This window comes from Callithrix jacchus, chromosome X (assembly GCF_049354715.1).
Source record: "Callithrix jacchus isolate 240 chromosome X, calJac240_pri, whole genome shotgun sequence".
In the NCBI taxonomy this organism is placed as follows: Eukaryota; Metazoa; Chordata; class Mammalia; order Primates; family Cebidae; genus Callithrix; species Callithrix jacchus.
The window spans coordinates 53,628,845-53,652,740 of NC_133524.1; the positions used below are offsets into that span (position 1 = coordinate 53,628,845).

Genomic DNA, 23,896 nt, shown 5'->3' on the forward strand with positions numbered 1-23,896 from the left:
CTCCAGCGTCAAGCTGATAACATTGATAATGTGTACTTGTAATTATATACTGGAGAAAACTATAAATTCAGTCACCGAACTCACGAAATATCAAACTTCCTGAGGCCACCAAGAGCTGGGTAGCAGCTGTACCATCAGTAGCATTATGCCAGTTGTTCTGAGGCTATGAAAAATTACCACAAGCTGGTAGCAACGGTAATACTCACTACATTTAAAAGCCTTCTCGGCATAAAATAAGAAGGCACTTTTAGACAAAACAGCATGTTTTGACGCAAGAATATGGAACTTGAAAGCACGATGAGAAAAGGTCATCTTGCTATAAAATTGGAACCAAAACCAATCTTGCAAGTGTTTGCCTCTGAGCCGACCAGGCTCTGACCTCACTTGGGTACACATAAAACCTGTATTTATCGCAAAAGAAACACGAAGTACTAAGTGTTTTCTCTCCTCTCATCCAGTTCTCAGGGAATCAATTATCTCACACGGCCCCTTGCTGCCTTGTGTTACCACAGACTGGAGGATCATTGCAGTCCGATGGTGGGGGCGGGCGGATCCTGAAGCTGGAAAAGGTCATATAGCAAGCAGAGGAAGCCGATCCAGAGAGAGGAGTCCATGAAAAAGATGATAGGGGCCAGGCAAGCCATGAGAGATGGAGAAAGATGAGACGTGGGCCCAGGAGATGCAGAGAGCGAGGCAGCAACCTTGGTTCTCGACTTCCTGGTCCCACTTCCAGTTGGTGTGAGGCTTGGTTGTACTTTTTTCACTGTTCTTAGATTCTGTGAGGTGTAGCCTCACAATAGTCCCCCCACCAGCCCTTTATTTTTGAGCTAACTTGAGTGGGTTTCTGTTCCTCGCCACAAAGTGTACCCAGACTAAGACAAGTGAAAATTTGGAATATAAGGGCAGGGTTGTGTAAGCAAAATCACATAAAGAATGCTTAGGTAGAGAGGGGCGAATGCAATTATCCAGCATTTGTGTGTGTTCACCAAGAAGCTCCCTTGTTCCCTGATACTTGCAACCACAGCCACACACTCCAGCCACACGCTCACACACGCTGACATTCAGTGGCACACAGAAACAAACGCAGCAGCAACCAGATATGGTTGTCTGCAGACCCCCGACATGCAGGGCCACGCGCCAGCATGCAGTGTTGCACTGTGCTCTTTACAGCCACACTGCCACGGAGCCCCTGACATGCAGCAGTGCACCCACATGCATGCACATAGAGGTGCTGCCCGTAAGGCTCAGGGCAGGAGTCACAGCTTCATTGGGCTCTGTACAGCCTCCCACCCTAGCTGCCAAGTGACTCATCCCCAGGACTGCTAATTAAAGCCAGGACAGAGGGGACAGAGGCAAGGGGAGGGGAAGAGAGAGAAGGTAAGTTTATTTCGGTGCCAACCAGGCACTCAGCCGGCTTAGGGGTCACCCACTTCCTGGGGCTGGGCCAGGCAGAGGCAGAACACAGAGAGGAAGGGGAAGAGAAGAGAAACCTCTTATCCCTTCTTGCCCTTCTTTTGCTTCCTGGAAAGGTACCTCCTCCTCTGTCCCACTGTCAGAATCCAGCTCTGACTCTTCTAGACTTCTGTCCTTACAAACTGGCTGTCCACCCCATCATCATGCTCCCATTTGGGCTGGCCGGAGCTGGCTCATCTGTGTCTGCAGCAACCCCAGACTGGGAAGCAGTAAGTGGCAAGGTTCCAGGCAAAGGAAGTGGTAGGAACAGGGCAGGGTGGGCCACTGGGCTGAGCCGAATGGGAGGCAACATGGGAGGTGATGCGGCTGGATGGCTCTGGGGACGGGTAGTGACTTGGACATGTGGATGAGGGAGCCACAGATGGTTCATCAGGTCTTGGCCATCTCAGACTGCTAAGAGGTCAAGAGATTATCTAATCCAAACTCCCGCAGGACAGATGGGGGCACTGGGGCCCAGAGTGGGAGGCTCCTCCTCCCACTTGTCCTCCAACTGCAGCGGCTCCCGTTGCCATGGGGACATCCCTGGCTCTGCGGGTGTCAGCGGCTCCCCCACCTCCTCCCTCCTTCCCTAGCAACAGGCCACCTCCTCCGGCTTTCATCCTTGTGTGCCTAGCAACCCCAGCCTGGTCCTCAGGGCCGACAAGTTCAGGCTGACCCTCACTGCAGCAGCGCCTCATCTTCTGGTGAGGGCCTCATCAGGCCCCTCCCGCCCTCTCCGTTTTCAAGTTCTACACCTCTTCACATTCTTCCAGCCTGACTGTATAGCATATGACAATGGATTGGGTTAGGGGAGAGCAGAGGACTCTACAGTTTGTTGCGCCTCTATTTTACACCGAGCATTGCTTTAAGTTCTCTCATTAACCCAGAGAAGTCAAGACTATTGCTTCCATGAGAAACTAAGAACCAGAGAAGTTAAGATTTTGCAAAGAGCACACAGCTAGGAAGCGTGGTATGCTGCTAGCTAGCTTTGTGACCTTGGGCAGTGACCAATCCCTCTCTGGACCTTGGCTTAAGGTGCCTTTAGGTAGATCCGTGACAACTTCTCAGGGATCCACAAGAAGTCCAGGCACCTTTCTCTGCCCATGCCCACCCCCCACCCCCATCACCAGCTGTTCGGTTGTAATTAGACTCCACACTTCCTCTGGCACTCCATACTTAGAAGCCCTCAGGCCTGGGACCTGCCACGGGTGGCTTGCAATCTCCCGACTCTGCTTTCTTCTTGCTATTCAGTTACCATAAAAGCCCAGGCCTAGCGCCTCTCCTCAGTGTTTCTTCTCCCCCCAGCCTTTCCCCCTCCACACACACACGCACATACACATGTGAAGTTTATTAGACGAGGAAACTGCGGTTCCAAGAGACAGATTGTCCAGTCACACAACTAGAAAGCAACCTACCCCCAAATGGAGCCCTGTGCATGGAGCCAATGTTTCTGCCCTTCCTATGCTACAGAGCCTCACCTCTCTCCTCCAGCTTTCCCCAGCTCCCCACTGATGACAGAAAGTCGCTGTGACCCAGCCCTGACTGGCGTTCTGACCTCACTGCTCTTTTCCTGCCTAGATCTTCTATTTTAGCCCCACAGATTGTTCCCTGTCTCTAAACCCACCCCGCTCGCTTTCCTCCACCCTGCTGATCCCACCTCCGGGACACCCTCCTTATGCAAATCTGCACGGCAGTCCCCCACAACCCTGCTGAGACACTGCCTGCTCTGGGAAGCTCTTCCTTACCCTAACTGGAGTGAACTCAAGAAGTTACAAGTGGGTCCCTACCCAGCCCTGGTTGCAAGTTCAAGTTGCCTTCCCATCATGTTGTCGAGATCTTGCCCCCACACGCCATACTTTAGCCCCTTCCCATAGCCTGAGTTTGACCCTCACTTCCCAGATGCTCTGAGTCCTCTAGGCCCTTATAGCCTCCTTGACTGTGGGCCCAGGATGGATATCAGGAAGCGTGTCTGAATAAACTAAATGTGGCTTTGGAATCAGACAGCTCAAGGCACTGACTCTCTCAGAAACGCTTTCTCCTCATCTGTAAATCAGGGATTGTAATCCATGCCTATTAGGGCTGTTGTAAGCATTAAATACGGTGATATTCTGAACTGTTAGGATGTGAGGAACCGATGATGATTGCTATAATCGCTAATATCAGGATGAGGATGGGGATGACGATGATTATCGGCCAGGCTAATTATGTCTTGACACCATGGTGATGGTGTCAGTAGCACTCTGGGGTGGTGCCAGACAGACTTGGGTTTGAATCCTGGCTCAGGATCCATATATTAGCTGAATCCACATATTAGCTGCCTGGCTGTAGGCAAAATCCATAACCACTCTGAGCCTCAGTTTCCTCAACTGTAAAATAATGATGATAAGGCCAGCCCAGGTTCTACCTACAGTGTCACCGGGAGGATCAAACAAAAGAAAGTCCCTGACAACTTCTGTAAGTTGTAAAGGCCCAAATGTATATCATTACTTGACTTATGATTATGCTCATTATGAAATGTCCTGAGCTCTAAGTCCCAGGAACTTCCCGGCTGGGAAGAGCCGAGAACTAGAGATGTTTTCAACCTTGTTCTTCAACAAGTAGCAGGCACATCACTGGGGATGCTTGCAAGAGCCCTGTGCTCGGGGTCAGCTCAGATGGCCTCTCTCCAAACCCACGGTGGGACACTGAGATCTATGCCCTTTGCTAGACAGGTGCCTCCCTAAGTGCTAGAACAAGCTGTGCCCATGACATGCTCCTTGGCTGCATGCTGGGACTAATTATGTCTTGTCACAAACCCCTTTCCTGGACACTGGGACTGATTGCATTAAAGCTGGCCTCAGTGTGTGTTCATCCCACAGCCCCAGTCTTGGCTCTGGGTACTCATGTGTTTACCCCAGATCCCCTGCCTGGGGTGCTAGAACAGAGTGTGTCTCATTAGACACTTTTGTCTGTATGCTGGCATCCTCTGTCCCCAGCCCACATCCACTGCCTGGATGACAGGACCAGGGCTGCTGCATACAGTCGGGCAAGTTGTACACAAAGGGTCACAGCCAAGAGGACACGAACGGGGGCTGATACCCAACCTGTGCTCTGTTCAGTGGAGCCACTCAGAGGGGGTGCCTTTGAAAGGAACATCTTTCTCTATTTTTCACAGAGGTGCCAATTATGCTACTGGCAGCCGTGGCTGGGAAGGACTGTACCCATCTGTGCCTCTGCTGCCTGGGCTCATCTCATCTCAGCGGCCTATCCCATAGCCCCCAACCTGGATGCTAGGCTGAGTGGGTCCTCTCCTGAGCCCCCCAACATTCCTGTATAATCCCCATACTTGACACCTCTGCCCTCATGAAGCTTCTGATGGGGTAAGGCCTGGGCAATGCACAAAGGACCCTTGTCTTTACCTTTATCCAAGTTTTATTACTGCCTCCCCAACTCGCAGATTGAGCATACCTTTAAAACTTACTATATCTACCAATGGGTCAGTAACAGCAATAACGACACCAACAAAAATGGAAAATAAAATAAAATAAAACATACTGAAGCTTGTAAACTTTTTTTACCAAGCACACACAAAAAATTTTTCCTCGTCACCATAATGTATAGTTCTAAAGTCTAGAATGTGTTATATCCAGAGTCCATCCAAATCCCACTACTCGGGGCTGGCATGGATTCAGGGTGGAATGTGAACGCTAGACCAGGGAAGCTCAGCATTGATCATAACCTCTTCCCCTGGGAGGAGAAGGTAGAAAAGGTCCTGGGTCCAGAGCTGACCTCTCTGAAAATCAGCTTTCACATCTGGGCAGCTGCTATGAGCCCCTATGGTGTTCAGCCAAGCCCCCAAGTCAACTAGGGTCAGAAAGACTAAGGAACAGTCTTGAACCCCCTCCCCACAACTGCCACACCCCCCAACCACCCTCCCACTCCACCCCATAGCCACCCCTAATACCAACAGGGAAGACACCCTTGAGTTGGCCCCTCCCCCTCCCATGGATCCTGCAGTTACAAACCAGAGGCCCCCACCCCAGGCCCTGCCCCATCTCCCAACTAGTATTAAAGAAAGGAGGTACTGACCTGACTGTTCTGGAATTCTCACCATCAGATCTGAAAGACAAACAGAGAAAAAAAACCAATACAGTCAGTATACGCTCTCTACTCTTCTCCCTCTACCCTAGGTAGAGTGGCTTCGGGAGCCTTGAGGCCTAATGCTCTTCATAAAAACGAGGGGAAGAGTATTTCATGCGAAGAGAAGAGAATAGCAAGTGCAAGGCCGGCAGACTTGAGAGTGCCTCGCCAGCTGGCGGGATGGAGAGGAAGACGGTGGTGCTGGGGTGCAGTGAGCAAGGGGAAGAGTGGTCGGAGGTGAGGTCAAAGAGGCACCAGGAACCAACCATGTGGAGCCTAGCGGATCGCAGTGAGGAGTGTGGCTTTCCTCGAGGCAGCCAGCAGCCGTGGGCAAGGGCAAAGCCCGAGCTTGAAACACAGAAAGACCTAGGCTCAAATATTGGCTCTGTCACTTACCAGCCCCATGACCTGGGCAAGTCACTTCACCTCTCTGAGTCTGAGCCTTAGTCTCCCCCATTTTGACACGAGGCCGATCCTCACGGGGCTGTTGGGATAATTAAGCCCTTTGGAACCCGGTAGGCAAATGCCAGGTATTATTAACACCATAGAAGAGGCTTTGCCAACTGCCTGCTCCAACCTGCTTATTTTCCAGATCAAGAGAACGAGGCAGAGGGGATAAATGAGTCAGCTACTGGGCTCCTTTCTGCTACACTGGTCTGCCTTTTTCATTGTGAGTCCACTTCAGAGGCAAAAGAAGGCGAGAGGAGAGAATGGATTTGGGAACATCACTGAGGGAACCAGGGAAATGAGTGAAATCTGAACCACACCCTTCCCCTCCCACTACTCCTTCCTAAGAAGAGTGTGAGAGTGTATATGCGAGTGCACGCACACACATGTGTACTTATGTGTGTGTTTGTTTGTGTGTGTGTGTGTGTGTGTGTGTGTAGAGGAGGGAGGGTCAGACAGTGGGGCGGAGGAGGACCATGGAAGTTGAAAGTGGAAGCATGGCCGGGCGCCGTGGCTCATGCCTGGAATCCCAGCACTTTGGGAGGCCGAGGCAGATGGATCACAAGGTCAGAAGTTCAAAACCAGCCTGGCCAAGATGGGTGAAACCTCATCACTACTAAAATAAAAAAATTAGCTGGGCATGGTGGCAGGCACCTGTAATCCCAGCTACTTGGGAGGCTGAGGCAGAGAATCGCTTGAACCTGGGAGGCGGAGGCTACAGAGAGCTGCCAAGATTGTGCTACTGCACTCCAGCCTGGGTAAAGAAGCAAGACTCCCTCTAAAAAAAAAAGTGGGAGCATATGGGACACAGACTTCCCCTTCCTTCTTTGTCATCTTTCTCCATCTTCACCCCAGGGCTCCCTCCCTCCCTTATGCTGCAAAGGAGACAGAGCTGAACATAGCACAGGCTCTGTCCTCAGCTGAAAGAGCCAAGATGTGTCCTGAGGGGAGTGTCCATATATGCTAAGCTTTAAATGACAGAAGGGCACACAGGGAGAGGAGGAGGTGGGCCTCAGACAGGGGCATTTGTTGAAAGAGTGAACGGAGGCCCCGCTGGCGAGGTGGGGCAGGCAGGCATCAGGGTGCTGCGACCACAGCACTCCCGGTTCCAGTACTTACAAGCCATGGAATCGTAGCGAAGGTACTTCACTATGCTGAGTATCAGTGCTTTGCCTTGTAAAATGGGGCTTTGGGGGTGAGCTGGTGAGAATCCCTCCCTTTATGGGGTGTGGCTGTGAGGCTCAGGCCAGCACAGTGCCTGGCACATGGTAAGTGCTCAGCAGATGCCAGTAGCAGCAACCCTTAGCCTTCTCACCCCCCTGAAGGAACAAAGGACCAGGGCCACAGCGCGCGTTATCACATTTATTAAAACTCTCCATCTCCCTCTGCAACAACAAGATTGCTTCTGAGACCTGGCCAAATTATTCTCAGGTACCAGGTATGAGGGGCCTGGCTTCAGTGACTTCCCAGATGCCTACAGAGCTGAGCATTACCCTCTGCTCTAGGCAGGGCAATCTCTTCACCACCCACCTTCTCCCAAACGCAGCACACATGTATTCAGTCCACTGTCTACAACGCCCTGCCCTGGGAATACAACCTCTTAAGGAGCTCATGGACTGGCCACTTGCCCCAATCTCCCCAAGGGTTTAAGCAACACATTTAATCACTTCCCCCCACCTCTGTGAATACACTATGAGTACCTACTATCTACCAGGCACAGTGCTAGCCTCTTTTTGTACATTATCTCCTTTGAGCCTGCAAAGTGGGATTATTCATCCAGTTTTTAAGAAGATGAAACTGAGACTCAGAGAGCTTGAAATGATTTTCCCGAGGTCACACAACCAGAGGAGCTCAGAGTGAACCCCAAAGCTCATGTTCTTACCACGACGCTCCACTGTACCAGAAGCTCAGTGCCAAGCACCCACGCACTGTGAGGGTACGTTCCCTTATCTTCATTCCTCAATATCAAGCCAGACAGATACCAACAGACCTTTCCTCTCCAGGGCTCTTTCATCTGAGAGATGATGAGAAATGTACCTCTGCTCCAAAAGTATTTCTATGTGATATGTGACAGGCCTCAAGATGGCAGCAAAGGAAAACAAAAGAGCTCCAAGTCATGCTGCAGAGGGAATTCACCAATTCTCCTCGCTGTGGACTGATTCTTATCAGCTTCAGGGTACACAGCATCATCTGACTCTCAATGTGGGGGTGCAGCTCACCCCAGGATCCATCACCCGTTATGCATTTAACATATTATTCATTTTGTATAGACAACAATCATCAGTGCTGTGACATCCTACACCTCTCAGAAGCTCCTGTCCTGCCCAATGGTCAGGAAGCTGGGCCACCATTCTTTTGGGAGGCAGTACAGACGGGTAGAAAGAATGCTGGGTTATATTACGGCTCACTCCCTAATTGGCAGTGTGACAAGTCACTTCCCTCTGGACCTTGGTTCTTCACCTGTAAAATGATGGAGCTGTGTTAGTTGAATTCCAAGCAATCTTTAGGCCTTAAAACATTCTATTTCTTCAGAACCCCAAAGTTTCTCTCTTTTATCAACTAGATTCTGCTGTCTACATGGAGAAGCAATAGAGCCAAGTACTAGATCCCGCTTCACCAATCCATGTCAGTAGAGGAGACCTGTTACTCCCCACAACGTTCTCTTTATTTTATTTATTTTTATTTCTATTAATTTATTTTTTTGAGAGAGAGTCTCTGTCTATTGCCCAGGTTGGAGTGCAGTGGCACGACCTCAGCTCACTGCAACCTCTGCCTCCCAGGTTCAAGCAATTCTCCTGCCTCAGCCTCCTGAGTAGCTGAGATTACAGGTGCCTGCCACCACACCCAGCTAATTTTTGTATTTTTAGTAGAGACAGGGTTTTGCCATGTTGGCCAGGCTGATCTCAAACTCCTGACTTCAAGTGATCCACCCGCCTCAGCCTCCCAAAGTACTGGGATTACAGGCGTGAGCCACCGTGCCTGGCCAGCCTTCTCTTAATGAAAGGTTATTTATGTCCCAGGATTCTCAAGAGATTTGAATATGCCCACTCCCGTTCTCAGCAGTGATGGCCAATAAACAGCAACTTATTGGAGCTTTGAAGATAGTGACCATACTTTCTGAATCAAAAACAGGCATGTAATCTGACCAGGGACTTTAATGTTGCTTTTTCCAGGTACAAGAAGCAATCTGGAAGATAGGAGAATAAATGGCAGAATATAGAAAGTTCCTGAACCTTTTGGGGACTTAGGGGGAAGACAGAGCAGAATGACTGAAAAGAACGAAGGCCTTGGAGTTGCTGTGTTGGAGTTTCTGCCCCTGCCTCTTCACTAGATTCCCTGCCATCCTCCAAGCCATCCATAAGCAGTAACTGGGGAACAATATAGTGTCTCTTCTTAGGAACTTGAAATTAGATCAAGAAGGCTGTCCCTGAAAGCAAAACTAATTAAATAAATGCAGAATGCATCAGAAATGAGATATGCAGAGGAACCTGAATGATCACAGACTTGTCTTCGAGCCAGAATCTGAACAACATGCCTAAAAGATCATGTCTCCCACGGAAAGGAGACTGGACATCAACAGAAGTATATTTATTTTAAGAATGAAACTTGAAGGGTGACTATGAACAGTGCTCCTCCCAGGAGTGTCCTTGAGGAAAAGAGGCAGGTACCCTGGTCCAGAAATCATGCGGTCTCTCCAAAAGTGGAGAGAACCAGCCCTGAAGCAGCCTTGCACCTTCTCTCTGGAATATCACCTTACGCCTAACTGCAAATGTCTTTGTGGACAGCTCCTTTCTCCCATTGACTGCTAAAGGAACATCCTTTTTTTCTGAGATGGAGCCTCACTCTGTCGCCCAGGTTGAAGTGCAATGGCACAATCTCCGCTCACTGCAACCTCTGCCTCCTGGGTTCAAGCTATTCTTCTGCCTCAGTCTCCTGAGTAGCTGGGATTACAGGTGTGTGCCACCATGTCTGGCTAATTTTTGTATTTTTAAAAATTTTTTTATATCCCAGTCATACTGCTACAATGGTGAATTTTGTATTTTTTTTTTTTGTAAAATCATGGCTTCACCATGTTGATCAGGCTGGTTTCAAACTCTTGACCTCAAGTGGTCTGTCCACTTCAGTCTACCTAAGTGCTGAGATTACAGGTGTGAGCCACCATACCCAACCATTTTTTTAAAAATAGATACAGGGTCTCACTATATTGCCCAGGCTGGCCGCAAACTCCTGGGCTCAAGCAATCCTGCCTCAGCCTCCCAAGTGCTGGGATTACTAGCGTGAGCCACCATACCTAGCCTAAATGCTGTTTTTACAGACATGACTGTGCAGTGACCACTTCCATGCACTCCAGTCATCCTGCAACTGAAGCTGTGCCCTCCTCTCATTCCACCATCAGAGTTATATCACAAAGTTTGGGTTAAATCAACATTGGTGGACTACATTTTTTTTTTTTGAGACAGGGTCTCTGTCACGCAGGATGGAGTGCAGTGGCACAATCTCAGCTCACTGCAACCTCTGCCTCCTGGGCTCAAGCAGTATCTCCCACCTCAGCCTCCCAAGTAGCTGGGATTACAGGTATGCACCATCATGTCTGGCTAATTTTTGTATTTTTTGTAGAGATGGGGTTTCATCATGTTGCCTAGGCTGGTGTTGCCATGACTGCATGGATACTAATAATGGATAAATCATATCACATACTATGATTACATTTCCTTTCCCATTCAACTTTTTATTTTCCCTGGTATTGATTAGTGCCTATATTTTTTCTTTCTTGAGACAGGGCCTCATCCTGTTGCCCAGGCTGGAGTGCAGTAACACAATCACAGCTCACTGCAGCCTCAACTTCCTGGGCTCAAGTGATCCTCCCACCTCAGCCTCCCAAGTAGATGCAACTACAAGCACACACTGCTACACCTGGAGAATGTATTTTTTATAGATATGGGGTTTCGCCATGTTGCCCAGGCTGGTCTCGACCTCCTTGGCTCAAGAGATTCACCTATCTCAGCCTCCCAAAGTGCTGGGATTACAGGCATGAGCCACCGTGCCCAGGCTGGTTACTATCCATTATCTTTTTGTGAGCTTAGTTCTCTTCATACAAATGATCAATTCTCCCCAAACTGTCAGAAGCGTAGTTGTCCTCTCAATATGATTTAACATATCAGGTAATCCATCGGCTTATTTGTTTCCCTTAAAAACACTCATCTTCCTGTTGCAGTCTAGACTGGCTGCTCTCTAGGCCTGCCCAGATGTTGCCCTCAGAACCTCTGTCTTTTCCATCATCCAGGAATTCCCTTCACTTCTCCTTTGCATTGGACTTCCTGTTTCCTAGATTCCGTGGCTTTTTTTATTTTCAGAGTTTATGCCCACATTTTGCTGGAGCAAAATTAGGCTATATAAGATCTAAAGGTTTTATGTCCTATGCCTCTTTTCTCTGGAAGCCCTTTCCCTCAGAATACTAGGAACTCTCGTCCATCATATCCTTGCTTCCAGTGTTGCTGTTGATAAGTCCAACGCAATTCCTTTTCTTGATTCTTTGCATATGATGTTTCTTCTCTGGAAGCTTTTAGAATCTTCCCTTTAATCCCTGGTATTCTGAAATACCACAGTGGCATATCTTGGCATGAGTCTTTTCATCATTTATCTTTCTGGGTACTCAGCAGGAGTTTTCATTCCTTCAGTTCTAGGAAATGTTCTTGTATTATGTCTTTGAGAATTTCCTTCCTGCTGTTTCCACCATTCTCTATTTCTGGAACTCCTATTGTTGGCTGTTGGAGTTCCTCAACTGATACCCCAATTTTCTCATCTTTTCTCTTCTGTTGTCCCTTTCTTTGTCTTGTTATTCTGCTTCCTTGGATATCTCTTCACCTTTTATTTTTTAATCCTTCTACTGAAATTTTTATTTTGGCTCTTACTATTTTTAATTTCCCAGGTTTCTTTTTCTCCCTTCATTACCTTCCAAGTTCCTTTTTTTCATTTGTTTGTTTGCTTTTTCAATCTGTCTTCCAAGTTGATGGTTTTTCTCAAATAGCCTTGGACTATCTGATCATCATATCTCTGGCTACCAAGAGCTTGGGGTTTTTAAAAATATGCTGAGGTTTATTTCTTTTCTTTCTTTCTTTCTCTCTCTCTTTTTTGTTTTGTCTTGTTTTGTTTTATTTAGAGACAAGGTCTTGCTATATTGCTATGTTGCCGAGGCTGCTCTCAAGACTCCTGGGCTTAAGTGATCCTCCCACCTCAGCCCCCTCAAAGTACTGGGATTACAGGCATAAGCCACCATAACTGGCCAATGTACTGAGATTTAGTTTACATAAAATAAAACACAACTATCTTGACCAAGCATGGTGGCTGGTTGCAGTGAGCCAAAATCGCGCCACTGAACTCCAACCCGGGCCACAAGCATAAAACTCCATCTCAAAAAAGTAAAAAATAGGCCAGGTACGGTGGCTCACACCTGTAATCCCAGCACTTTGGGAGACTGAGGTGGGCAGATCATGAGGTCAGGAGTTCAAGACCAGCCTGACAAACATGGTGAAACTCCATCTCTACTAAAAAAAATACAAAAATTAGCCTGGTGTGGTGGTGCATGCCTATAATCCCAGCTACTCAGGGGGCTGAGGCAGAAGAATCGCTTGAACTGGGAAGGCAGAGGTTGCAGTGAGCCAAGATCGCACCACTGCACTCCAGCCTGGGTGACTGAGCGAGACTCCATCTCAAAAAATAAATAAATAAATAAATAAAAATAAAAAATAAATAAAATAAAGTAAACCTATCTTAAGGGTCCTTGGCTGGTGATCCTTGAAGATTAGTTCCCATGACACTACCAAGCTGCTTGGAAGCTCTGTGTGCAGGTGGGGGTTGCCAGGTGGTGGGCTTCACTACCGAATCACTGGGCTGAAAGCCTGTTCTTTTGCTAGAAGACTCCCAAATGTCAGCTTTTGGAGGCCTTTTTTTCTAGGGCCTTTCAGTTTCCCCAGAGAAGAATTCTTTGATCTTATGTGTGTACCTGACTTTGGTGTCCTAGAAGTAGGGGAGTGGAAGGAGATTGCAGTCCCACTGTTTTAAGTGGAAGGAAGTTGGGGTTCCACTGTTTTAGGTTGCAGATCCCTTTGCCTGCAGCCCTGTTTCACCCCATCCTCCATTGTACAGGGAGGCAGCTGGGAGCGGGGGTCTCACTGTCTGGATGGGGTTGGGGAAGGACCAAAAATAAAATACTTTTTTTTTTTAAAGACAACATCTCTCTCTGTTGCCCAGACTAGAGTGCAGAAGTGTGAGCATAGCTTACAGTCTTGACTTCCTGGGCTCAGGCAATCCTCCCACCTCAGCCTCCTGAGTAGCTGGAACCACAGGTACATGCCACCACACCCAGGCAATCTTTTTGTTTGTGTGTGTGTGTGCGTGTGTGTGTGTGTGTGTGTTTGGAGACAGGGTTTTACTATGTTGCTCAGGCTGGACTCAAACTCCTCAGCTCAAACGATCCTCCCATCTCAGCTCCCACAAAGTGGGGGGAATTACAGGCATGAGCCACTGTGCCCAGGCAGAAAAGACTTTCAACATGCCTGTTCTTAGGTCCATACTTCATCCTGCCTTCTGAGGATGTACCTTGACTACCTCTCAATCTTGAGCACCACTGGGATTCTCTAAGTAGCATAGTTTACTTCTGGTCAGTATCCCAGATCTTATGTGTTTCTTTTTTATTCCTTTTTTCATATTTTAATGAGATTTGGGAAAGCAACAGAGAGAAATAAGTTTATTCAACTCATTGTGTTTAACAGGAAGCTCCCTTTCTTATTCCAGCCAACTCCTATTCATCCTCCATGACTCATTTAGGTACCACCTCTTCCAGGAAGCATATCTTCACACCCCTAGGCTAGGTTAGGAGCCCTCCTCTGTTCTCCCACAATATCCTTTTCTTGCCTCCATCACAGACCTGATCAAACTGTTCTGAAATTGTCTATTTCCATCACTGACTCTCCCAGTGACTGGGAGCTCCTGGTAGTCAAGGGCTCTGTCTCATTCCTCCCTGAACCCCCACATCTTAGACTCTGATTCCCAGGTGTATGGAGTAAATATGTGGTGATGAAATTAATGAATAAATGAATGGCTAAAAAAAAAAAATGAACTGGACCCAGCTAGAGGGACCATCTAGAAAGGGAAATAAGCTGAATACTATTGTCCCTATATAAGGTCAGTTCCCTAAAAGCTCTAAGTTCCTTTAATGCTATGTGTGCAAGGAACCTTATTGCAGCACGATTTAAACCAGTGAAAAAATGGGCGCAGTTTCTACGCCCTACATTAAGAGGATGGTTAAACCCATCATGTTATATCAGTTGCCACTAAAAATGATGGTTATGAAGAATATGCAATGACATGGGGAAATGCTCAAATGGAAAAATTAGGAAAAAATTGTATGTGTAAAATCATTTCAACTACATGAAAAAAGTGCAGAGAACAAGGGAAATATACCGAATGCTCAGAGTGGCTGCCTCTGGGTGCTGTAATTATGTGTAATGTTTTCTACTTTTCCTAGTTTTTCTAAATTTCCTAATTAAAAAATGCATTGAAAGTATAATTTTTAAAAAGCTACTAAGAAATTAAATTGGATAAGTAGCCTGAGAGTACTGGGAACAAAATACTATGAAAGGGGGCCTAAGAATCAGTGCACGTATCCACCAGTGCTTGCTGGGAAGGCTCCATTCTTCACCTGCCAGAGTCTCTGAAGTCCCAGGCCCATGGAACACCCCCTGTTCCCTTCTCTGCAAAGCAGGACCTAGCTCAGGAAGCCAAAGGAGGAGGATCTTGGAGGCCAGCCTATTACAAATCACAGTCTCGTGGGTTGTACTGATAAACAGAAGGCCCTACACCAGAGCCCACATTTTAGGGGCCACTTCCCATCAGGCAAAAGGTCTATAAGGCCATCGGGGCCCATCAGGATCTTTGGCCCTGTCCCTTCTAAGCTGCACTTCAAGCACCAAGGACCTCAGAATTTCCTGCCTAAATTTCTTGGGCTTACTTTCAGGAATTGTACGGTCTTATTATCCAGGCTCAGGGAGTGGCCTATGGGGAAGGGGAGATAGACAGGGCTTGGACATGTGGGTTGGGGTATCTACATATCTCAAGGCTCCATATGGACTACAGGAAGGAAGAGAAGCATGGAGGGCCAAGGACTTCAACTGATAACTTGCTTGGGCCCTAGAAATGTAGAAGCAGGCAAGTCTATAGAGCCTTAGGCCTCAGGATTTGTAGGAGGCCCTAGCCTTCACAGATCTGGGTTCAAATCCATTCATTTGCTGCGCAACCTATGGATGAATTCATTCTTCTCCTTGAGCTCAGTTTCTCCAACTGTAAAATAGGCATAATAAGTCCATCTTCAGAGAATTGTGTTGAGGTTTGTAGAATGACAGTAGTTATGAGTCCAAGCTTTGGGTCAGACAGGCCTGGATTTGGGTCCCAGCTCTGCCTCTCATAGCTATGCAATTAAGTTTCAGTTTCTTCATCAATGTAATGGAGATAATTATAGCGCTAATATGATAGGGTTGTTTGGAGGATTATGGTTATAAAGAATATGTGGTAACACTGGAAATGCTTAAATGAGAAAATGCTGCTTAATAATGGTTGTGTGCCGAGTGCAGTAGCTCATGCCTGTAATCCCAATACTTTGGGAGGCCCAGGTGGGTGGATCACGAGGTCAGGAGTTCGAGACCAGCCTGGCCAATATGGTGAAATCCCATCCCTACTAAAAATACAAAATTAGCCAGTAGTGGTGCGCACCTGTAGTCCCAGCTACTTGGGAGGCTGAAGCAAGAGAATCACTTGAAACTGGGAGGCGGAGGATCCAGTGAGCCAAGATCACGCCACTTCACTCCAGCCTGGGTGACAGAGTGAGACTGCATCTCAAAAATCATAATAATAATAATGGTTGTGCAAACACTGGCTGTGCTGGTGGTGAGTGGGCCTTCTGCACCCCCTAGGCCCATGCAGCTTTATTTTTCTCCATAGCACTTATCACTATTTGACATATTATGTGCCTTCTTGTTTATTTGTTTCTTTTCCATGCCCTTCCCAGACATCCATACACTAGAATCTCAGCTCCATAGGGCAGAGGTTTTGTCTATTTTGCTCACTGTTTTCAAGTGCCTGGAATAGTGTGAGGTACTTAGGTGTTCTTCAAATTTGAATAGTTAGCCAGGCACGGTGGCAACAGAGAGAAATGAGTCTCTAGGCCTCCCTCAGCTATTAGGGAGGCTGAGACAGGGGGATCACTCGAGCCCAGGAATTTGAAGCTTTAATGAGCTATGATCATGCTACTGCACTCCAGCCTAGGCAACAGAGCACAACCCTATGTCAAAAAAAAAAAAAGCTAAGAAGTTATCTTCCATGTAGACAAAGGTAAAAAGGCATTTGGGGCCAGGCACAGTGGCTCACGCCTGTAATCCTAGCACTTTAGGAGGTCGAGGTGGGAGGATTGCTTGAACCCAGGAGTTTGAGACCAGCCTGGGCAACACAGGGAGATCCCATCTCTACAAAAAAACTAAAAATCAGCCAGGCATATTAGTGTGTGCCTATAGTCCCAGCTACTCGGGAGGCTAAAGTGAAGGATTGCTTGAGGCCAGGTGGAGACCTGCCTGGGCAACATAGCAAAACTCTGTCTCTACAAAAATACAAAAATTAGGCGGGCATGATGGTGTGTGCCTATAGTCCCAGCTATTCCAGAGGCTGAGGCAGGAAGATTGTCTCAGCCTAACAGTTTGAGACAAGCCTGGGCAACATAGGGACACTCTGTTCCTACAAAAAGTCAAAAAATTAGCCAGGTGTGGTGGTCCATGCCTGTGGTCCCAACTACTCAGAAGGCTGGGATGGGAGGATCACTTAACCAGGAGGAAGAGGCTGCAGTGAGCTGTGATCACATCATTGCACTCCAGCCTAGGCGACAGAGTGAGACTCCGTCTCCAAAAAACCAACAGTGGCATTTAGCCATAGGAACAGCCAGAATAAAAGGCACGGAAGCATGAAGAAGCCTGACATGCTTAGGAAACTCTACATAGTTCAGTACAACTTGAATGTAGGGTTAGGAAGGAAACGGAGTGGCTTGAGGAATTAGTGGGGCTACGGCCTTACCCAGAGGAGCATTCAAGAGGGTACCTAAATCACAAGTGGCGCAAAGACTTACTTGCGACAGTGAGAAAGTAGAAAAGCAGTAGGGGGAGGTAAAGATGACTCCCAAGTTCAAGTGCCACCTAAATCATGACAATGTAAAAAGTGAAAGTAGGCCAGGTGCAGTGGCTCATGCTTGTCATCCTAGCACTTTGGGAGGCCGAGATGAGTGAATTGCCTGAGGAAAAGGGTTCAAGACCAGCCTGGCCAACATGGTGAAACCCTGTGTGTACTAAAAATACAGAAATTAGCCGGGGTGATGGTGGGCACCTATAATCCCAGTTACAGGAAACTGAGGCAGGAAAATCACTTGAACCTGGGGGGCAAAGGTTGCAGTGAGCCCAGATTGTGGCACCTGACTCCAGCCTGGGTGAAAGTGCGAAACTCCATCTCAAAAAAAAAAATAAAAAGGTGAAAGTGAAAACCTTTTGAAAGATGATTCAGGTGGAGAGGAAGACTTCTTTCTAAGGAAGCCAAGAATCAGACCTAGAAATGACAAAAAAATACAGAGAACAGGTGGATGAGGTAATGGTATTATGCAAGAAAATCTCATGAAGATTATTTAAAAAGAAGAAATAGAACCATATGACAAATCAGAAAGCTTGTTGGATACTGGAATCACTTTTAGTAATGGATCTAAACAATCCTGAAGGCAAAGATAGCGGTAAGGGATGCAAAATGAAGGCCACGGTCATTTCAGTTGCTGGCTATCCTTTTGCTAGTGATTATTGTTCCCATAGTCCTTGTTTAGCACAATTTACTGAACATGTTCTGGGATTATAAAAATGATGTTGATAGGCGGGGCGCGGTGGCTCACTCCTGTAATTCCAGCACTTTGGGGGGTTGAGGAGGGTGGATCACGAGGTCAGGAGCTGGAGACCAACCTGACCAAGATGGTGAAACCCTGTCTCTACTAAAAATACAAACTTAGCCGGGCGCAGTGGCAGTCACCTGTAATCCCAGATACTCAGCAGGCTGAGGCAGGGGAATTGCTTGAACCCAGAGGGCAGAGGTTGCAGTGAGCTGAGGTCACGTCACTGCACTCCAGCCTCAGTGACAGAGTGAGGCTCTTTGTCTCAAAAAAAAAAAAAAAAAAAAAATAGACTGGGCGCAGTGGCTCATGCCTGTAATCCCAGCACTTTGGGAGGCCGAGGCGGGTGGATCACGAGGTCAGGAGTTCAAGACCAGACTGGCCAACATGGTGAAACCCTGTCTCTACTAAAAGACACAAAAATTAGCTGGGCATGGTGGCTTGTGCCTGTAACCCCAGGTACTTGGGAGGCTGAGGTAGGAGAATTGCTTGAACCAGAACCCGGGAGGCAGAGGTTGCAGTGAGTCAAGATCGCACCACTGCACTCCAGCCTGGGCTACAGAGCGAGACTCCATCTCAAAAAAAAAAATTATGTTGACGATGATGACAATGATGAGGAAGATTTCTGTATGCTTCAAATGAAATATTTCTCTATCACTTTTGAAAAGTCTTTTTCAGGAAATAAAGAGACAAGTATCATTTCACATTTTGAAGAGAAGAAAGGCAGAGATTACAACCAAGAGAGCCTTGAATACCAGGCAGCACAGCGTGAACCTCATTCTGCAATTGCCAGGGAGCCCCTGGGGGGCTTGACCCAAGGGATGATGAGGTCAAAAGCCACCTCCTTAAAGAATGCCTTCCCTAACCTCGTGCTCCTTTCAATCATAAATACTGTATGCTATATAATTATAATAGAGTAATAAGTAGGCTTTATTTGGATCTTACCATATTCTGCCTTATAATAATCCAAATAATCATAAAGTTACTATTTATTTTTCTTATTTTTTATTTTTTGAGACAGTCTCGCTCTGTCACCCAGGCTAGTGCAGCGGCGCAATCTCAGCTCGCTGCAACATCTGTCTCCCAGGTTCTAGTGATTCTCGTGCCCCAGCCTTCTGAGTAGCTGGGATTACAAGTGTGCACCACCACGTCCAGCTATTTTTTGTATTTTTAGTAGAGATGGGATATCACCATATTGGCCAGGCCGGTCTTGAACTCCTGGCCTCAAGTAATCCACCCACCTTGGCCTCCCAAAGTTCTGGGATTACAAGTGTGAGCCACCATGCCCAACTCGATTTATTTTTTTTTTACAGGGTCTCACTCTGTCACCCAGGCTGGAGTGCAGTGGCACGATCATAGCTCACTACAGCCTTGAAATTCTGGGCTCAAGCGATCTTTGGCTCCCAGTCTCCCGAGTAGCTAAGACTACAAGCATGCACCACGACACCTACCTAATTTTTTCATTTTTTGTAGAGATGGGGTCTTGCTATGGTGCCCACGCTGGTCTCAAACTCCTGGCCTCAAGCAATCCTGCCTCGGCCTCACAAAGTGCTGGGACCACTGTAGGTTTAACTAAATAGCCATAAAGTTACTATTTAGTTAAACCTACAGTGGTCCACAGTTGCACCTACTACTTTGCACAGTCTTCATAACTTTGTTGTGTAAAGTAGTTCTTCTCATCGTATGGATGCAGTCACTGAGGCTCGGAGGAGCAATGTTACTTACCCAGACTCACACAGCTCATAAGTAGTGGAGCTGAGATTCAAGTCTAGGTTTGTCTGATTCCAAAACCAATGCTTTTAACTGCTACAGCTGCTGCTTCCTTCTGTCATCCCAGAGTCAAGCGGCACTGCATCTCCCATCGCAGCCTTCGAGCTTGGCCCCTCTCCCTCATCTGTCTCCTGTCTCCCCACCACACAGTACAGCCCAAGGCCTCCACCACATGAACACTCAAGGAATGCTTCTAGAAGAGACAATCATTCAAGGACGGAAAGGGGAACACCAAAAAAGGAAGGTGGGGCTAGGCACAGGTATTGCAGCACAGATCAGCTCGGTACTACAATGAGAGAGAGAGAAGCAAAGGAAAACAGAACTAGCTCTCTAGCCCTGCCTTCTTTCCTCCCTCTGCTGGAGGCCGAGGGATAGAGGTTCAGCCATGATGGGAAAGAGTGGGCGGAAGGGGGAGCAGCTAGTGCAGCCTGCTGTTGCAGAAGCCTCAGCTCAGCCTTGAACCCCCCTTCTGAGCTCTTGAGGCCCATCTCTGGCCCACCTGCTCCCACCGCCTGGACAAAGAGGCTGGGCTGCCCTCCAAGCACCCAGACAACCCTGGCAAAGCCCAGCTCACAGCAAACGGAAAGCCTCTCAAGTCACAGAGAGGGCACCCAGAGAGGTGGAGGGGCTGGCCCAGGGGTCCAGAGGGAGGCAGGGGCAGGGCTGGGATCAGAACCCAGGCGTCTGGTTCCTCAGCTAAGGGCTCACTTGACTCTATGGTCTAGGCAGCAGAGGTGGAGAAAGGGGTGCTCTGGAGGCCACTGGAGGAATGCACATGATTAGGGCTGGGGCCAAAAGCAACACAGGCCCAAATGACGTCATCCAGGCTTGTCTATCTGGGGGACTTACTAATAGTTTCCAGTTTCAGTCTGGGTTGAAAAAGCAAAACAACCTTTTTCTTTTCTTTTCGAGACGGAGTTTTGCTCTTGTTACCCAGGCTGGAGTGCAATGGTGCGATCTCGGCTCACCGCAACCTCCGCCTGCTGGGTTCAAGCAATTCTCTTGCCTCAGCCTCCCAGGTAGCTGGGACTATAGGCATGCGCCACCATGCCCAGCTAATTTTCATATTTTTAGAGACGGGGTTTCGCCATGTTGACCAGGATGGTCTCGATCTCTTGACCTTGTGATCCACCTGCCTCGGCCTCCCAAAGTGTTGGGATTATAGGCGTGAGCCACTGCGCCCGGCCTAAAACAACCATTTTTTAAAGTAGCCTTTGCCTTAGTTTCCACCTCAAGGGCATAAATGTTTATCTCCTCTCTCCCCCAGGACCCCACCATAACCAAAATGAAGCCAGTGAATGGACAAGCAAGCCTGGATACGCAGACAGCTCACAGCTCAGTCAGACTTTCTTTCTTTTTATTTTTTTTATTTTGTAGAGACAGGGTTTCATCATGTCATCAGATTGCCCAGGCTGGTCTCGAACTTCTGGGTTCAAGCAGTCCTCCCACCTCAGCCTCCCAAAGTGCTGGGACTACAGATATGAGCCACCATGCCTGGCTCACCCAAACATTCTATTAACTCCTTCACACACCATAAAATAGAAAGTATGAGAGAAAAGGTAAGCAGCTTATAGGATCAACAGCCTACAGGAAGTTCAACACCCAATGGACAGACATTCCCAAACAAGAAAACAGAGCAAATGAAGGGAAGGAAATGATTAAAGAAATAACATAAGAAGAAGGTCAGGCACAGTGGCTGGCACCTGTAATCCCAGCACTTTGGGAGGCCAAGGTGGGCGGATCACTTGAGGTGTGGGGTTTGACACCAGCCTGGCCAACATGGGAAGCTGAGACTACAGGCACGTAGTCTCATGGTAAAACCCTGTCTCCACTAAAAATACAAAAATTAGCCACGTGTGGTGGCACACACCTGTAATCCCTGCTACTCTGGGGGCTGACGCAGGAAAATCACTTGAATCCATCAGGCAGAGGTTGAGCCCACTGCACTCCAGCCTGTGTGATGGAGAGTGAGACCATCTCAAAGAAAAGAAAAGAAAAGAAAAGAAAAGAAAAGAAAAGAAAAGAAAAAGGCCCAGCACGGTGGCTCACGCCTGTAATCCCAGCACTTTGGGAGGCCAAGGTGGGTGGATCACCTGAGGTCAGGAGTTTGAGACTAGCCTGACCACTATGGTGAAACCCTATCTTTACTAAACATACAAAAATTAGCAAGGCATGGTGGCAGACGCCTGTAGTCGCAGCTACTCAGGAGGCTGAGGCAGGAGAATCGCTTGAACCCAGAAGGCAGAGGTTGCAGTGAGCCGAGATTGCGCCACTGCACTCCAGACTGGGGGACAGAGTGAGACTCCATCTCAAAAAACAAACAAAGAAAAAATGAAGAGACATAGTCTTTCAGTCCTTCAAACTGAAAGGGCTTCTTGAGTACCACTAGGGTAAATTAAAAAACAGACTTTATTCTGAGTGCTGTTACCTAGGTATTTGGTTTGCAAAAAGTGACGGTATCACTTTTGTGTTATGGTCACATCACTTCTGATATGAGCACCTTTCTGTATTTATGTTATATTTCAGTATGAAGTTTTAAAACAATCCTGGGAGTACAAAGGTTGTGCAACTGTGAGTAATGAGGTATAATTACAGTACACTATTTGGCCCTGCGATGACTAATAGTGACACAGTCATAATCACAGAAACAGTATACTGCCAGTAATTTTTGTAATCAGTCTTTCTAGGTAAAGCACTTAAAGACATAATTATTTTTACAGAATAGAATGCCAATGTAATCAACCTTGCAAATACACAAGTACAGAACATAGAGGCTGGGTGGGTGGAAGAGGGGAAGCAGAGATGGAGGGGATGATGGCAGTAATAACTATGTTTTACAAAGTGTGTGGTCAAGAGATTCTGTGGAAAACTGACGAAATAAGAAGTTGCAGTTTAAAATAGTACTTAGGCCAGGCGTGGTGGCTCACGCCTGTAATCCCAGCACTTTGGGAGGCCGAGGCGGGTGGATCACGAGGTCAAGAGATCGAGACCATCCTAGTCAACATGGTGAAACCCCGTCTCTACTAAAAAAAATACAAAAAATTAGCTGGGCATGGTGGCGCGTGCCTGTAATCCCAGCTACTCAGGAAGCTGAGGCATAAGAATTGCCTGAACCCAGGAGGTGGAGGTTACGGTGAGCCAAGATTGCACCATTGCACTCCAGCCTGGGTAATCAGAGCGAAACTCCGTCTCAAAAAATAAATAAATAAATAAAATAGTACTTAATAAAGTTATAAAGGTAAGTAATAGAGGAGCCCAAACAGTAATAAAACTCTCAAAATCTGGGAGGGGCCGGGCGTGGTGGCTCATCCCTGCAGTCTCAGCACTTTGGAAGGCCAAGGGAGGAGGATCACTTGAGCCTAGGAGTTTGACCTGCCTGGGCAACACAGCGAGACTCCGTCTGTACAAAAAATAAAAATAAAAATTAGCCAGATGTAGTGCACCTGTGGTCCCAACTACTCGGGAGGCTGGGTCAAGAAGATTGCTTGAGTTCAGGAATTTGAGGTTATGGTGAGCTGTGATCACACCACTGCACTCCAGCCTGGATCACTGGATGAGACCCTGTCTCAAAAAAGAAAAAAACCTGGGGGGGGGGGTGGTGTTGAGAGAGAGTCAGCTGTTGTAAATAAGCTAAATTATTTGTCATAGTAGGAAAAAGTCTAGATGATGTTTAAAGTTGATAAATACGAAATAACCATTCAAGCATGTTACTTAGAGATACGAAGTTACCATCAGAAGAACTAAATGGGAAAAGTGGTTGCCTCTGGGGCTGAGAAGCAGGGGATAGGAAGACATCAGCTTTTTACTACATGAGTCCTTGTATACGATTTTGCCTTTTAAAAATTGTGTATGTGCATTGCTTTGATTTAATTTCTCAAAACAAGCCCCTTCTCTTTCTTTAGAACTCTGTCTTCCACACTGGAAATACAAAATGGGGAAGCTGATGATTCTGGTGACACAAGGTCCTGTTCTCCAATCTATGCTTCTTTTGAGAACAGGAGTAAGAGAGGCGGGTGAAGGGCTGGCCCCTCCTAACTAACCCCTTGGCTCCTCACAGCCATCCACGCAGATAACTGTCTCAGCTGCCCCAGCCTGTTCCACCCTCTGGTCCTCTTCAAATCCCACCATGGGCAGTCCAGCCTCTTC

General features: G+C 47.5%; 1 protein-coding gene across 4 annotated transcripts in view; it reads right to left on the reverse strand.

The window, feature by feature from the left end:
- IQSEC2 (IQ motif and Sec7 domain ArfGEF 2) overlaps nucleotides 1-23,896 on the reverse strand; it is an 88,010-nt gene that overhangs the window by 52,524 nt on the left and 11,590 nt on the right. For all 4 annotated transcript variants that reach the window (XM_054251515.2, XM_035289738.3, XM_035289737.3 and 1 more), the window contains exon 2: nucleotides 5,521-5,550. In XM_054251515.2, coding sequence (XP_054107490.1) covers nucleotides 5,521-5,550 — 30 coding nt within the window. The remainder of the gene's footprint in view (nucleotides 1-5,520; nucleotides 5,551-23,896) is intronic.